The 16,379-nt window shown below is 43.8% G+C and overlaps 1 protein-coding gene across 1 annotated transcript in view; it reads left to right on the top strand.

Moving 5' to 3' along the window:
- The first annotated feature begins 392 nt into the window (after positions 1 to 392).
- LOC144687473 (plexin-C1-like) overlaps positions 393 to 16,379 on the top strand; it is an 83,703-nt gene continuing 67,716 nt past the window's right edge. The window contains exons 1-2 of the mRNA XM_078553679.1: positions 393 to 1,639; positions 14,854 to 14,988. Coding sequence (XP_078409805.1) covers positions 584 to 1,639; positions 14,854 to 14,988 — 1,191 coding nt within the window. The 5' untranslated portion in view covers positions 393 to 583. The remainder of the gene's footprint in view (positions 1,640 to 14,853; positions 14,989 to 16,379) is intronic.

The following is a 16,379-nucleotide window of genomic DNA, read 5'->3' as shown; positions in this document are numbered from 1 at the left end:
TGGACTGGGGAATGGACTGGGGAATTGACTGGGGAGTCAACTGAGGAATGGACTGGGGAATGGACTGGGTACTGCCCAGCCACCAATCAACTCCCCACCCACATCAATCGAATCAAGTGAGCAGCTTTAAAATTGCAATGAATGTTTCCATTCTTTCTTTACACGGAGAGAAATGAGAATGTGAAACTTGTAGCCACACCGAGTGGCTGAAACTGAGAGCACTGACATGTTTAATGGGAGGCTTAATGCAGGGAGAAGGGAATAGAGGGAAATAACATGAGAGTGACGAGGCAGTTATCGTGGGCGGAGGCATTGACCAGCTGAGCTGAAATGCCTGTTTCTCTGCTGCCAAGTCTGTACAATTTGATGCAATTGCTATTTACAAGAAGAAGTGCTGGAGAGACGAGCAGGAAGCCACAAAAACGGAAAAGGAAGCAAGTGGCACTGTTTAAGCAGGTCTGAAGGAAAGTTCACAGCACACTGAAAATATTGGGTGCAAGTGAAAGGGTGGAATGCAAGTTCTCACTTGAACCAGTAAACCAGTTCTACAGACAATCTGTGCAGACTGGAACCAGCACTGGGTATGTGTGTGTGTTTGCGTGTGCAGAGGACTATGAATCCAGTGAAGGATGTTTCTCTCTATTTTCTGCTCTTTAATTCTTTGGTTGCTTTGGCCATTGAGGTTAACCCTGAGGGTTTGTTCAAATTTTCGGCCCGCATCAATAACATTGTGGTGAGTGCAGGTGGCAGAGTGCTCGTAGCCACCGAGAACTCCTTGTACCAGCTGAACCAGAGCTTGGGGCTAGAGGTGTTTGAAAGGACGGGACCTCATCTGGACGGACCATGTGAGGAACAGCAGGGCTGCTGCATCAAGTGGGAGGAAAAGACCAACGTGAACAAGATCCTGGTCGTGGATGAGAATAAGAATCGAGTCCTGACCTGTGGGACATTGAGACTGGGGGCCTGTGAGGTTAGGCAACTGCATAATATCAGCCAGTACAAGTCAGACCAGCGCTGGAATGTTGCCCCTATCTACATGGAAGCCTCAACAGTTGCTTTTCTGGTAAAAGCCCAGAGAATGGATTACCTGCTGACGGCCACCACATTAACTGAGAAGTCCAGCAGGTTTGTCCCATCCACCTGCAGAGACAACAGCAGTTACAAGGGGGATTTTGATTACACCATCACTCTAAGGGATCTTAGTGGAAATGTTGGAGCTGATACATTTTTGGGCTTCACTGAGGCAGACTTTGGTAATGCAGTTGCCAAGCTCAGTCAGAAGCACCAGGCTGTGGAGCTCCAGTACATTCAGGGTTTCCAATGGCAGAAACATATTTATATTTTGCATAATGCCATCAACTTAAGCGCAGAGATCATCCAGATGGACATTAAAGATTATCGTACAACCACTGTTTCTTCCTTCTCTCAAGCCACCCTGCTCTGTCCTCAGGGTAAGAAGCAAGCTCTCAAAGTCCTGTCCTCTGCCCTTATCACCCTCTCACCCTCCCAAGCCTTTATGGTCTCAATCTTCTCTGAGCCAGGACGTTCCAAATACAGCCCACTCTGCTTCTACAACCTGACTCAGTTTAATGAATCCAAAAAGGGCAGCAAATACTACTTCCAGGTTGAAAACGTGGTGGTAAGCTTTCTAATGACAACTCTTTAAACTATATTTCATATTTACTATTGTGAATAAGGCAAAGCCAAATTAGTAAAAAGCTGTGTTTTCATCAGAGCTGCAGGTAAACCATCATTCAGAGGATGAAATTGTTAAATTCCATGAACATTTAATGTTTGTTTAAACAGTTTTACAACATATTGTGAAAGTAAGTGATATAGTGAGGTGGAAATTGGTCCTGGCGTAATTAATTAAAACCAATTCGCCATCTGTACTGGACATTAAGACTTAAAGGCGGCATATTCAGTATTAATAATCTGGTCAATAATCACCTGCTAAATCCTTATTGAGTGACTTTTAATCACGCAAGAGACTTGGGTCCAGAACTTCTAGTCTCTAGATGGAGAGAGATCAGATGTACCCCGGAAGATGTGCTACTGGACCCTTCCGAAGCCCCAACATGCCAACTCCATGGGAATTGCTGGGAAGTTTGAACTTCCAATGGGCAATTCCCCTGCTCCCCAGGACACTCCAAAAAAGTCTCCCCTCTGGCTCCTGACTCACCAAATCCCCTGACCTGACCTGACCTGACCTGACTAGCCTCCACCACCTAATTCCTCCCCTGACCCAACCTGACCGCCCCAATGCCCTCTGACTCTCCCCCCAGACCTGACCTGACTAGACCCAACCCAACCTGATGAGCCCCCACCACCTGACTCCCCACCAATCCACATCACCCACCTGCCCCCTACCACCTGCCACCCTATCCACCTGCCACCCGACCCCCTTAACCCACCCTAGCCTTTCACCCGGTTACCCCCGGTAGCTTTTCAAAGAAGGTTTGGTACATTTAAACTAAACTTAGCAAAATGAAGCAGCTAGTCCTGTAAAAAGGGGCCTTGGCTTGTCTTTCCCTGATGACCCACGAGCTTCATTTCAGGTATGTGTGGCATTTCTGGAGAAGCCAGGATCAGAAAGGCAGAGCTCTGGCATGGCGGTATTATGGCACAGCTGATGGTAAAGGTTGAGTTGTTCAAATCCCAGAGGGAAACTTGAAACAACTGTCATAACCCATTTTTGCAATTTGTATGTTTCAAGATGAAGGCCTTGAATTCAGTAGTAATAAGACCACCGAGTCTGAAGAGGTTTTTTTATATAAAACTAAATTAAGCATCTATTAATTTAACAACAACTTAAACACATACACATGGCTACAAGTTCTTACTATTATAACTTTTAAATAAATCCCCAAATTAACCACTCCCAGTTAAATTTCTGCCAAGGCAACAGTATCCCATAGATTTTAAAAGATCCCAGGGAAAGCACATTTGACCTTACAAATTCAAAATGAGGTTACTTGCAAGTTGGTTCCTTGCAGACACAATTGGAGGCATACCGGCTGGTTAGATCTTAAATACCTCCGTCTTAGACACACAAACTCCTTTCTGTTTTTACCTACCTTTTCCTTTGAATGTAAATTTTCCATTGTATCACTGGGCTTTAAACATTACATCTTCTAACAATAAAACCCTTTCATTCCACCAATTTTATTAGTAAGCTGAAAAAAAAGATTTCACCCATTCTTTTGAATGGTTTATTTAAAAATGCAAATTGCCCCCTTGACACCTATGTTTCTAACCTTCCCCATGTTTATCTAATTACCATTTCAAACCTACGTCTTTCTATACATCAAAGCCTCTAGACCAGCTGGCTTTAATCCAATAAAGACACACACACATAGACACAGAAACCACTAAACTCTATTTTTAAAAATAATTTCCAATAACATAATACACATTAATCTCTTCATGACAGTGCAGAAAAAGTAGGAGTGGAGCGGCATCTCCTCAGAATATTCGAGCCATGGGGTCATTGGGGTCAACATCTAAGAATGGCCCAAGTTTTTGGAGCTTCACAAATTAATAACAAACCCGGCACAGTTTTGCAACAGCAATCCGTTTCCAGGGTTCAGTTAATGGTTCGGAATTATTAGCAACTCAATCTCATGGTTTGACATTATCTTAGTGCAGTTTTAATTGCTGTGCTATAATTTCCAAAGTATCATACGAACATACATATGAACAAGGAGCAGGGGTAGGCCATTCGGCCCCTTGAGCCTGCTCTGCCATTTAATAAGATCATGGCTGACCTGATAGTAACCTCAAATTTGCACCCCACCTATCCCTGATAACCTATCGCCATCTTGCTTACCAAGAATCTACCCACCTCTGCTTTAAAAATATTCAAAGACTCTGTTTCCACCACTTTTTCAGGAAGAGAGTTCCAAAGAATCACAATCCTCTGAGAGAAAAAAATTTGCCTCACCTCTGTTTTAAATGGATAAACCCTTGTTTTTAAACAGTGACCCCTCATTCTAGATTCTCCCACAAGAGGAAACATCCTCTCCACATCCACCCTGTCAAGTCCTCTCAGGATCTTATATGTTTCGATCAAGATGCCCCTTACTGTTCTAAACTCCAGTGGATACAAGCCTAACCTGTCCGGCCTTTCATCATAAGACAATCTGCCCATTCTAGGTATCAGTCTGGTAAACCTTCTCTGAACTACTTCCAATGCATTCACAACCTTCCTTAAATAAGGTGACCAATACTATATGCAGCATTCCGGATATAGTCTCACCAGTGCCCTGTACAACCGAAGCATAACCTCCCTACTTTTGTATTCAATTCCCCTCACAATAAACAAAAGCATTCTAATAGCTTTCCTGAGTACTCGCTGTGCCTGCATACTACCCTTTTGTGATTCCTCCACTAGGACACTCTGCATCTCAGAGCTCTGCAATCTCTCATCATTTAGATAATATGTCACTCTTTTATTCTTCCTGCCAAAATGGACAATTTCACATTTTTCCACATAATACTCCATTTGCCAGATCTTTATCCACTCACACCCTGTCTGTATCTTTTTGTAGCCTCTTTATGTCCTCTTCACAAATTACTTTCCTACCTATCTTTGTGTCATCAGCAAATTTGGCAACCGTCCCTTCCATCCCTTCACCCAAGTCACTTATATCAATTATAAACAGTTAAGGTCCCAGCACTGATCCCTGTGGGACACCACTCATTACATCTTGCCAACCTGAAAAAGACCCATTTATGCATACTCTCTGCTTCCTGTTAGCCAGCCAATCTTCTATCCATGCCAATACTTTACCCCCTACACCATGAACTTTTATTTTCTGCAATAACCTTTGATGTGGCACTTTATGAAATGCCTTCTGGAAATCTAAGTACAGTACATCCACCGGTTCCCCTTTATCCACAGCACATGTTACTTCCTCAAAAAATAAATTGAATTATTCTATAATTTAATCTATTGCTAACCATGGTAGACATCATCTTAACACTTTCCTGGGAGAGACAGCAAATTCCAAAGAGGGAGGACAGTGTGTCTAATGACTAATCTATCATCGTTTAATGCTGAGGTGATGGAGAAGGTTAGAGATTGTTAGCTGGAGACTTAGAACCACTTTTCACAGTTGTTAATTTGGGCTTCACCAAGAGTTAGGGTCTCACTTCATTTGGGTAATTGTTTCAACCCTGTCCAATGTCATTGTTGCCATCTTGTGTGACTATCACCCGCATTCACTGTCTCTCCTTGCCTTCGTCCTTGTCCTACTTCATCTGCCTTTGATATTTCACCATGACTTCCTCCTCAAATATCTCTTCTATTTCCATGATACTACTGTCTCAGCTCCACTCCTACCTCTTGTACAGCTGGCAACACTTCAACTGGTTCCCTCTGCTGGGCAGCAAGGTCCCATCATTGGAGCTCCTCCTGTTTATCATTCACATGTTCCAGGGTGGCACTGTGGGCCACTGATTTCCTAGAATTTACACTACTCCCCACTGCAGCTTCACTCTGACAGTGACAGTGTTCGCCTCTGAGTTAGAAGGTCATGGGGATTTAAATTCCATCCAAAGACTGTATTCAATGTCAAGGCCGATTATCCACAGCAGTGGTGAGAGAGTGCTACACTGTCAATGGTGCTGTCTTTTGGACGGGACTTTAAACTGAGGCCCAGACTATACTCCAGGTGGATATAAAATATCCCACAGCACTATTTGAATTAAGAGCAGGGAAAGACCATTCAGCCCCTCGAGCCTGCTTCGCCATTCAATCAGATCATGGTTGAACTGATTGTGACCTCAACTCCACATTCCTGCCTACCCCTGATAGCTTTTCACCACCTCACTTATCAAGAATCTATCTAGCTCTGCCTTAAAAATATTCAAAGACCCTGCTTCCACCGCCTTTTGAGGAAGAGAGTTCCTAAGACTCACAACCCTCTGAGAGGAAAAAAATTCTCCTCATCTCTGTCTTAAATGAGCAATTCCTTATTTTTAAACAGTGACCCCTCATTCTAGATTCTCCCACAAGAGGAAACATCCTTTCCACATCCACCCTGTCAAGACCCCTCAGTATCTTATCTGTTTCAATCAAGTCGCCTCTTAATCTTCTGAATTCCAGTGCATACAACTCTAGCTTGTCCAACCTTTCCTCATATGACAATCTGTCAATTCCAGTTATTAGTCTAGTAAACCTTCTCTGAACTGCTTCCACCACATTTACATCCTTCCTTAAATAAGGAAACCAATACTGTACATAGTACCCCAGAAATGATCTCACCAGTGCCCTGTGAATCTGAAGCATAACCTCCCTACTTTTGTATTCAATTCCCCTCGCAATAAACAATAACATTCTATTAGCTTTCCTAATTACTTGCTGTACTTGTATACTAACCTTTTGCAATTCATGCACTAGGACATCCAGATCCCTCTGCATGTCAGAGCTCTGCAATCTCTCACCATTTAGATAATATGCTTCCTTTTTATTCTTCCTGCCAAAATGGACAATTTCATATTTACCCACATTATACTCCATTTGCCAGATCTTAACTCACTTAACCTAACTGTATGCCTTTGTAACCTCCTTATGTCCTCTTCACAACTCACTTTACCTATCTTTGTGTCATCAGCAAATTTAGCAACAATACCTTCGGGTCCCTTCATCCAAGTAATTTATATAATTTATGAAAAGCTGAGACCCCAGCACTGATCCCTGTGGCACACCACTCATTATATCTTGCCAGAAAATGACCCATTTATGCCTACCCTCTGCTTCCTGTTAGCCAACCAATCTTCTATCCATGCCAATATGTTACCCCCTACACCATGAGCTTTTATTTTCCACAATAACCTTTGATATGGCACTTTATCAAATGCCTTCTGGAAATCTAAGTACACTACATCCACCCCTTTTTCCACTGCACATGTTACTCCTTCAAAGAACTCCAATCAATTTGTTAAACATGATTTCCCAAAACCATGTTGACTCCGCGTGATTGCCTTGAACTTTTCTAAGTGTCCTGTTGTAATGGCTTTAATAATAGCTTCTAGCATTTTCCCTATGGCAGATGTTAAGCTAACTGGCCTGTTGTTTACACCTCTTTCTGGGATGTTACTGCCATCTCCTTATTTTCCATTAGTATTATTAAGAAGAGCAGGGGAATTCAACCATCATCATTAACAGGGATTACATTGCCTTGTTTTGGTTTGGGACCCTTACATTTTATCAGGTTGTGATGCTAAATACAACCCATTTTATCTGGCATCTAATCAGTTATCTGAATTTTGTCACCTGCTTATTTAGGGACTTTGATACAGCTTGAAGAAAATCAGATAAGTTAACAGGGAAGAAGCAAAAGAGATGAAGAGGAAATGATTGATGGCTCCATCAGTATCTGTCTCTCCAATGGATCTGATTTAATCTATAGGCTACCCACACTAATTAATACCAGCGTTCTACCATTAGACCTCAGGGAATTCTATTTTGTGCCTTATTGTCATTTCCCCATATGTAGTGTCACTTGGATGTCTTTTGTGGAAATTTACCACAGTAATATCGTCCATTTCCCTGCGTACAGCAGCTCATGTCCTGATGAAAGCTTGATCCATGCCTTTGTTACCTTCAGACTCAACTATTCCAACACCCTATTGACCGGCTTCTCATCTTCCATCCTCTGTAAATGTCAATTCACCCAAAACTCTGCTGCCTGTATCCTAACCCCCACCAAGTCCCGTTCACCCATCACCCCTGTGCTTGCTGACCTACACTGGCTCCTGGTTCAGAATGCCCATCCCAACCTCTGTAATCTCCTACAATCCTACAACCCTCCAACACATCTGCACTCTTCCAATTCTGGCTTCTTCTGCATCCCCAATTCTCTTTGCCCCAACATTGATGCTGTCCCTTCAACTGCCTTATCCCAAAGCTCTGGAATTTCCTCTCCCAATGTCTCCTCATCCCTGTCGTTCTCTTCTCCTTTAGGATTCACTTTAAAATCTACGTCTTTAACCAAGTTTGACCAACATGACTTAATAACTTATGTGGCTCAGTGAAAATATTATTTGATATTGCTGCTGTGAAACACCTTGGGATGGTTTACTGCATTAATGGCACTATATAAATGAAAGTTGTTGATGCTCTTGTTAACCAGTTGGAGGATACAGTCAGCAAACTGGTGAAACAATTATGAAAAGAAATGAATTATTAAAATCATAATAATAAATTTTTGTTTGCTCACACTCCTGTGATGCTCCATGGGATGCTCAAAATTATTGTTGTTGATGTTGAGAGTTGTCTGTGGGAGAGGAATGTCACCTTGGATAAGGATCTTCTCTGTCATGAGAGCCAGCTGAATAACAGAGTGAAGTATAAGATGAGAAATGTGTGGTTAGAGCATGCATTATCCATGACTGAGAGTCAGGCGCGAATGTGAGGGTGTGGAAGGGAGATGGACAGAGAACTGGTGAAACCCCAGCTGAATTTAAAAGAAATGATGGCTGTAGGAGCAGTGAGCGATTCCTTCTTTAGGGAGCATTGAGGGAGAAACTTTGCTGAGTTGGGAAAATAATAGCAAACCCATTTCATTATCAGAAATGCTAAAAACGTTTTAAGTTTTTGGGTCTTTTTAAGGACTTTCAGTGATCCCTGTAAGGACTGGTCATTAGGCTCCTCAAGACACAGAAATACCAGATGATGCTTCCGCATCTCAAACTTCACCTACAGCATCAAATTTGGGAATCTGCGTCAGAAATGAATGCTGGGACCTTATTTCAATATTAGTATTAGACCTGGTTTTCTTTCAGGCAATCACTAGGACTTCCTAAACACCAAGCAATTTACCAGTGATCAGGAGCCATGTTCAGATGGGGCTCAGGCCTCTGGCTGCTAAATTGGTGGTTATTGCAAATGTTTTACGCTCATAGACTTTAAACCCAAAGATGTTACATTTAAACTGCCAGGAATCTCACATAGGAAGTAACTGGTCAAAACCTGTTTTTTTCAGTTCAGATGAAGAGTCATATGGACTCAAAACGTTAACTCTGTCCTTCTGTCCACGGATGCTGTCAGACCTGCTGAGTTTTTCCAGCATTTTTTATTTTTGCTTCAGATTTCCAGCATCCACAGTATTTTGCATTTACCCTGTGTTTTTGTTGCTGGGAGTAGTTTACTGAGAGATGTTTGACCTCCTTAATTTTATAAATGAATTTTCAATTGCCGTGACATTCTAAGTGGAGATTTGTAGACAAACTTTGACATAATCCTCCCTTGCACTTCTTGCCTTCTGATTGTAAGGTGATTTGGCAAGTGAAGATTTCAAACCGACAACGGCAAATTAAACCACCAACCCATAAAGACATTCGAAGCTTTAATTACTATCCGTTGACTCATAACTTGTTTGATGTAACATGTCACTGTTTCCTGAGTTCCCTGAATTACATTTCTGTGTTTTTCTTCATTCTTTCTGGTTGCATAAATTTTAGTTTTGTTTCTGGGTTTTAATAACTGTATTTTCATTGTCCTGCTCTTTGCTGCTGTGGAATTCCAATATGTCTGTGTATCCACGTTTACCACAGTTTATTCAGTCTTGGACCAGTTTGGTGTATTTGTGTTTGGTTTAACTCAGTGAATTCTCCAATGGGAAGGGCTTTTCCGTCTGCTTTATTGGTTTGTTTTCTCAAGTGCGTCCAGTGTGGTTTATGCATGTTTAAGGAGTTGAGAATTTGTCTTTTCTGAGCCACAGGGATCGTAAGTGCAATGCCAATATATTGTTCAGCTTTTAGTTTTGGTGCATATTTATCAGAAACAGCACAGATACGATTGTTTGTGTAGCTGATGATCATTTGTTTCAGTGTTTCCTGAGGATGCCTGCTCAAGGATTGATTGCTTTTGGAAATGGTGAAGAGAAAGACATGACACAGTGTCCTTTTTCTTATGAATGTGTGTTGTGTATTACTTTACTGGATGTAGCTGCCAATATAGTTACACAACACTGAGAGAGTGCTGTACTTTTGAGACTGCCATCTTTCAGATGAGCTGTTCAACTGAGCCTTTGTCTGCCTTCTGAGTTGGCTGGCCAAAGCACAACTTGAAGAAGAGCAGGGAGAGTTCTTCCCAGTCGTCCTGATCAATATTTACCCCTTAATCAAAAACACTAAAAACAGATTATCTGGTCAATGTCACATTGCTGTTTGTGGGATCTTGCTGTGTGCAAATTGGCTGCCATGTTTCTTACATTACAATGTTTTTAGAGGTCTTAATGAGAGCTGAATAAATAAAAGTTCTTTCTGAAGGGAGGCTTGTGACTGATAATATGACAGATTATGGTGAGTGAAATAGGAAATGTATTTGGGGTCTGAATAGGGAGATTACAAGCACGGTTTAATTGGAATATAATGAAATATTAGTGTATAATGTAAAAGGAAGTAGTACATTTATTTTCTAAGCAAATAAAATGTACAAGGATAGTTAGAGAGAAGCAAACCATTCAGGATGAAGGAGAGAGTGTAATTGTGGAGGATGAAGTTATGGGAGACATATGTTAAAATTTAGCATCAGCATTAACAAAAGGTGGTGGAGGTGAGAATGTGCAGGGGGACTGGAGCAATGATTAGAGAATAACTAGTAAGAATTTCCAGGGAGTACATAAAAACATAAGAACTAAGAGCAGGAGTAGGCAATTCAGCCCCTTGAGCCTGTTCTGCCATTCATCACAATCATGGCTGATCTCATTTCGGCCTCAACTCCAATTTCCTCCCCTCTCCCCATAACTTTTCAATCTGTTACTAATTAAAAATCTGCCTATCTCCTCCTCAAATTTATTCAGCGTCCTGGCATCCACTGCACTCTGAGGTAGTGAATTCCAAAGATTCATGACCCTTTGAGAAAGGTAATTCCTCCTCATTTCTGATTTAAATCTACCACCCCTTAGCCTAAAACTATGGCCTCTCGTTCTAGAGTATCCGCAACTCCGACATTCTCGGTAAGTCTCAGGTCCCTGACATCTTCCAGGGTCCACAGAGGCAGTAGGGATGGCTCCTTGGGGACAAGAGTTACCCACAGAGGACGTGACTGATGACACCCATGTGGCAGCCTCAGACTGCAGCAAAGAAGGTACAACGAGGCTCATGCTGCAACTCGCACTTTGGTGGAGCAAACCATTGGGATGTTGAAAATAAGGTTCCGGTGCCTGGGCCAGTCTGGTGGAGCCCTGCAATACCGTCAATAGAGGATGCAACGCATTGTCAGCGTCTGCTGTGCCCATAACAACCTGGTGCTGCAATGGGTGGAGGAGCTGGCTGAGGAGGAGATGAAGGAGCTGCATGTCTCCTTCAATGAGGAGGACGTCGATGGGGATGAGGGTGCTGAGATCCTCGAAGATGGGGATGATGTCGATGAGGCAATTGCACTGGCCAGGCGAGGCAGGCGCACATGGGAGGTCCTCACAGTGCTAGATTTGTGGAGGATGATGATGACATGCAGTGAGGAGACACCATAGATCCTAACATTGCATCTCTGAAAGTTTGACTCCAGTCTGGCTGATGGCAGTGCACGTACCCTCTGTGATAAGGCTCCTGTCATGGAGACGCAGCGGATGCCCCTAGTCCCTACATTCCAGGAGGGTGATGACGAGATGCAGTGGGGACACCCCATAGATTCTCATATAGTTTATGTGAATGTCTGACTCCTGTCTGGCTGATGGCAGCTCACTTGCGCTCTGTGAACAGGGTCATATCATGGAGATGCAGCAGGGAAACTTTAACTTCTCCTGATCCTATGGTATCCTTCGTGAGCTGAACCTTTCAGGATCACACTGTCACCGGACACAGATGTTGATGAGATGAGGGGCCAGCCACACCTCAAAGGGGCTGAGAGCACAGAGAGAATGGCAGAACTCTGTGCCGCCGGCCCAGGACATTCTGGCAGCAATGATAAGCCCCATCGAGGTGCAGGCATGACCGATGAGTCCAGTGTTAGTGAAGGCTAACATCAATGTGCTAGGAAGACTGCACAAAGCACAGGGAAGAAGCCCTGGTCTGAGGCACCTGCCTTTATCTTTTGCAGGGACCAAGGTTTCACATTTGAGTGACACAAACACTGCCCGAAACCCCAACCATCTCCATTCCACTCCACCTGACCGATTAGTGGCAGCTTTGCCCACTGGACTGCATGCTGTGCTCTCAGCTCAGATGCAGGCATTCTCCTAACCTGCACTGCAAGGCTGCACTGTTAGCTTGAACCATGGGGGAGACTAGTTCAAACCTGAATGGCTGCTCCATGACTAGCTTTAGCAAGGAGATTGTACAATGTGTGCAGTCGTACAACTGATCTGCAGTAGTCCACTAAAACGCTCATTAGTTTGCAGCCTGTGCCCGAGGGGTGAAAAGCTCTGGAACACTTGGTGGCAATTTGAGGCCTCTGCGTTGCTTGAGTGGACAGAGAAGCTAGAGGCCCATCTTCAATCCTATCAATGTGGCTGTGTGTGAACTCTCTCAGCTGCAGGGGAATGGTCACTTTATACATGGCCACTTCCATCGCCCAAATTCACCCCCCCTAGCCCTCACGTGCTTGTGCCCTACCTTCCAACAGCGGGGCAGCCATTTCCCCCCAACCCCCAAGTCACCTCAACCACAGGGCACACCTTGCCCCCCCAACCCCCAAATTGCCTCAACCTCAGGGCAGTCCTTGCCCCCCAGCCCCCAAATTGCCTCAACCTCAGGGCAGTCCTTGCCCCCCAACCCCCAAATTGCCTCAACCTCAGGGTAGTCCTTGCCCCCCAGCCCCCAAATTGCCTCAACCTCAGGGCAGTCCTTGCCCCCCAGCCCCCAAATTGCCTCAACCTCAGGGCAGTCCTTGCCCCCCAACACCCAAATTGCCTCAACCTCAGGGCAGCCTTTGGGCCCCCCCCCACCAACGTGCCTCAACCTTGAAGTCCAGCAGGCGACCCGGGCGAGCACTCCGCAATGTTACTGTGCACTCACCTCCGAGTTCCCCTCAAGGTGCAGCCCGCCAAGTGCATGCCTTTAATATGCTGTTGTGAAACTCGTTGGCGTGATTGTCCAGTGGGCTGGCCTGATAATGATATGCAGGGGTACTACAGTGAGGTTCCCGATGTCCGATGGTGGGAAATGCCATCAGCGGGAGGAGCGGACGATCAGAAACTGGTTTCACGACATTGTGAAACTGATTTTTGGCCTTCTCGCCATATTGTCCGCTCACCACACTGAACATGCCCAACGGCAGTGGGCACAGAAAATCCTGGCCATTAACCCTGTTTCTCTCTCCACAGATGCTGCCACACCTGCTGAGATTTTCCAGCATTTTCTGTTTTTATTATGTGGAGTCTGTAATTGTTTTTTAAAAATGTTTGAAAAGGACTTGAAAAGGTGCTAAAATGATGAGGAATTAAGATAATTTATATCTGCAGAGAAGAAGTACTGGAGGGACTAAAAACAGAGGGACTAAAGTCAGACAAATCCAGGACCTGATGGCCTACATCCTAGGATTCTAAAAGAGGTAGCTGCTTAGATGGTGGACGCACTAGCTATGATTTTCCAAAATTCTCTAGATCCTGGAATTGTCCCAGCCAATTGGAAGTTAGCAAATGTAACCTGCTATTCAAGAAAGGAGGGAGAGAGAAAACAGGGAACTACAGACCAGTTAGCCTGACATCCATCAATGGGAAAGTGCTGGAATCTATTATCTTAGAAAATTGCCGTATGATCAGACAAAGTCAACAAGGTTATACGAAAGGGAAATCATGTTTGACAAATGTATTGAGATGCAACTTAATAGGGTAGATAAAGGGGAACCAGTAGATGTTTATGCTTGGATTTCCAAAAGATATTTGGTAAGGTGCCACACGAAAGGTTAATTGGCAAGGCATGGAGTTGGGAATAATATAGTAGCATGGATAGAGGATTGATTAACAGACAGGAAGCAAACAGGCATAAAGGGGGCATTTGCAAGTTGGCAGGCTGTGAAAAGTGGAGTGCTGCAATTTCCTATCTGCATGTCCATATCTGCTCTGATAACGTGCCTGAATTTTTCTAACAAGCATCTTGTGAGAAACCTTATTAAATGTTTTTGGACAATTCCTGTTTACCACACCTGCTGAATTCATTTTATTAATCCACTCTCCAAAACAGTCAACTCTTCAAATAAAATCCTTAAATTTTGTCATACAAGACTACCTTCTGTCCAACCTATGCCAGCTGTCCATGATTAACCCATATTTTTCTCAATGCTCACTAATTTGATTTTGATTTCTGGATTTTAAAAGTTTGTCCACAGTTGACAATAGACTAACTGGTCTATGGCTACTCTGTGTGACTCCCTTCTCTCCTCCTGCAACTTGCATCGGTAATGTTCTAACCATACAACATGCATATGTCAGGAGGATTCAAAACTCCTGGTCAGAGATTGTCTTTTTGTATCTCTCTCTCTCTCTCTAGAAAACAGAGTGACAGAACAAGTGAAAGAGGAAGAGGGACAGAAAGAGAGAGAGAAAACGATGCACAGAGAGAGCCACATAGAGGCATAGAGATTGGAAGGTAAAGAGAGACATAGATGTTGAGAAATACAGGAGCAAAAGAAAGAGATAGACAAAGGGAGAGAGTCAGCATGAGAGACAGGAACAGAGAGGAAGAGAAACAAAGACAGTGAGATACAGAAGTAGAAATGGGAACAGAGACAAAAGGGGAAATGGAGAGTGAAAAGTAGGGAGAGAGTTGTTATGCAGTTGATTTCCTAGGATTTACCTTGGGCATTTCAAATTGTGTCTGATTCGAATGAAGTAAGAATATTCCTAGCATTAAGCAACTTTTACTTTATGGTATTTTTGTGACATATTTTTATCACTATTTTAGGAATCCAATGAAGACTTAAATCCAATCCACAGCACATCAGTGTTTGAACACCCTGGACTAATGTCTGTGTCAGCCAGTGTTGTACAAGGCAGGATTGTCCTATTCCTTGGCACAGAAGAAGGGCTATTAATTAAGGTCAGAATCAATGTTAGTGGATAAGTTATAGTTATCTCCAAAATTAAGTATAACTCAACTGAAAACCATTGTGTGCTGCTTTATATTAAAGGAACCGTGCAGTTTAATTGATAAAATGTGTTAGTTTAATCATCCACAGTTCTGATAGGGAGAGTGTTTTTTTTAAATATGAAATATCAGTGAATAATTTTACTTAGAAATAATTCGATGACCTCAGGATGCAGGTGGGTAAGAGAGTCACAGCGTCTGCTGGGGCTGTCCTGTCAGTGGGACAGGGATGTACTTGAGTTGAATTTGATGTCTTTTGTTGGGAAATATTTGTGATTCCCCAACAGTGAGTGCAAAGAATTTGAAAAGAAGGAGGGAGTTGGCCCTTGTGGAGTATATCTCAGGAAATTGCAGGCATCTGGGGTGGAATTTAATGTTGGCAATGGGGGTCTCACCCTCCAGCTGGAGAACCAGTGGGAACCCCAAGCCACCTCCCTTCGGGAAGGCCCGCTGGAAATAAGTGGCCCTCAGGAACGTAAGTGGCCTTCTGGAAATCTCATCCCCCAGGAGCTCCTGGCCAAACAGACGCCATCAGCGGATAATGCACCCACCAGAGGCCTAGGATTGCTGAGGGACCCAGGCTGCAGGTAAATGTTGGGGTGGGGAGGTGGAGGCCGCGGAGAGTGGGTCGCTGGCAGGAGTGGGTAGGGGTCTGAAGAAAGGCCCTCAACAGCTCCCCCCTCACCTTCCTTGATCAGATCCTTAGGAGAGAATTTTCCTCCTGTTGGGGGGGTTGTGCGGGGGTGGGTGCAGGTGGGCGTGGACCTGATCGGTGCCCCCGATCAGGTCCACGCCGCCATTTTACACGGGCAGGCCAATTAAGGCCGACCCAGCGTGACACGTGACAGAGGTGCCTCAGGGAGATTAATTTAAAGTTTTAAAAATTTTAATAAAGAAAATAAAAAATTTAAGACATGTCCCCTCATGTGACAGTGTCACATGGGCTGGGACATGTCAATGAACTTTAATGAAAACATTTATTTAATTTATAAACCCTTCATGAAACCTCATCCCGCCCGTGGATGAGATTCCATGAAAAATACGAAGGCCGTCTGGGCTCTTCACCTGCCCGCCAACCTTAAGGTTGGACGGGCAGTTTTCTCAATAAGGTTAATTAGTTAACTAATGGCCTTAACAGGCCTTAGGCTGTTTGGCGGGCGTGCAGCCGACTGGGTGAGCCGCAGATTCAGCCCTAAGTAGCTTTGAATGAGAGACTCTCCCAGGAGCCCATGTACAAGCCTAACAGGGTTTTGCTGTCCAGGTTTCCTATGTGGTGATGCCCCCACCCACTGCTGGTTAAATACCTGCAGTGGCAGGATGAGGCCCTTAAATGGGCATTAATT

Source organism: Cetorhinus maximus, chromosome 12 (genome assembly GCF_964194155.1).
Source record: "Cetorhinus maximus chromosome 12, sCetMax3.hap1.1, whole genome shotgun sequence".
In the NCBI taxonomy this organism is placed as follows: domain Eukaryota; kingdom Metazoa; phylum Chordata; class Chondrichthyes; order Lamniformes; family Cetorhinidae; genus Cetorhinus; species Cetorhinus maximus.
This window is presented reverse-complemented; position numbering and strand designations above follow the sequence as displayed.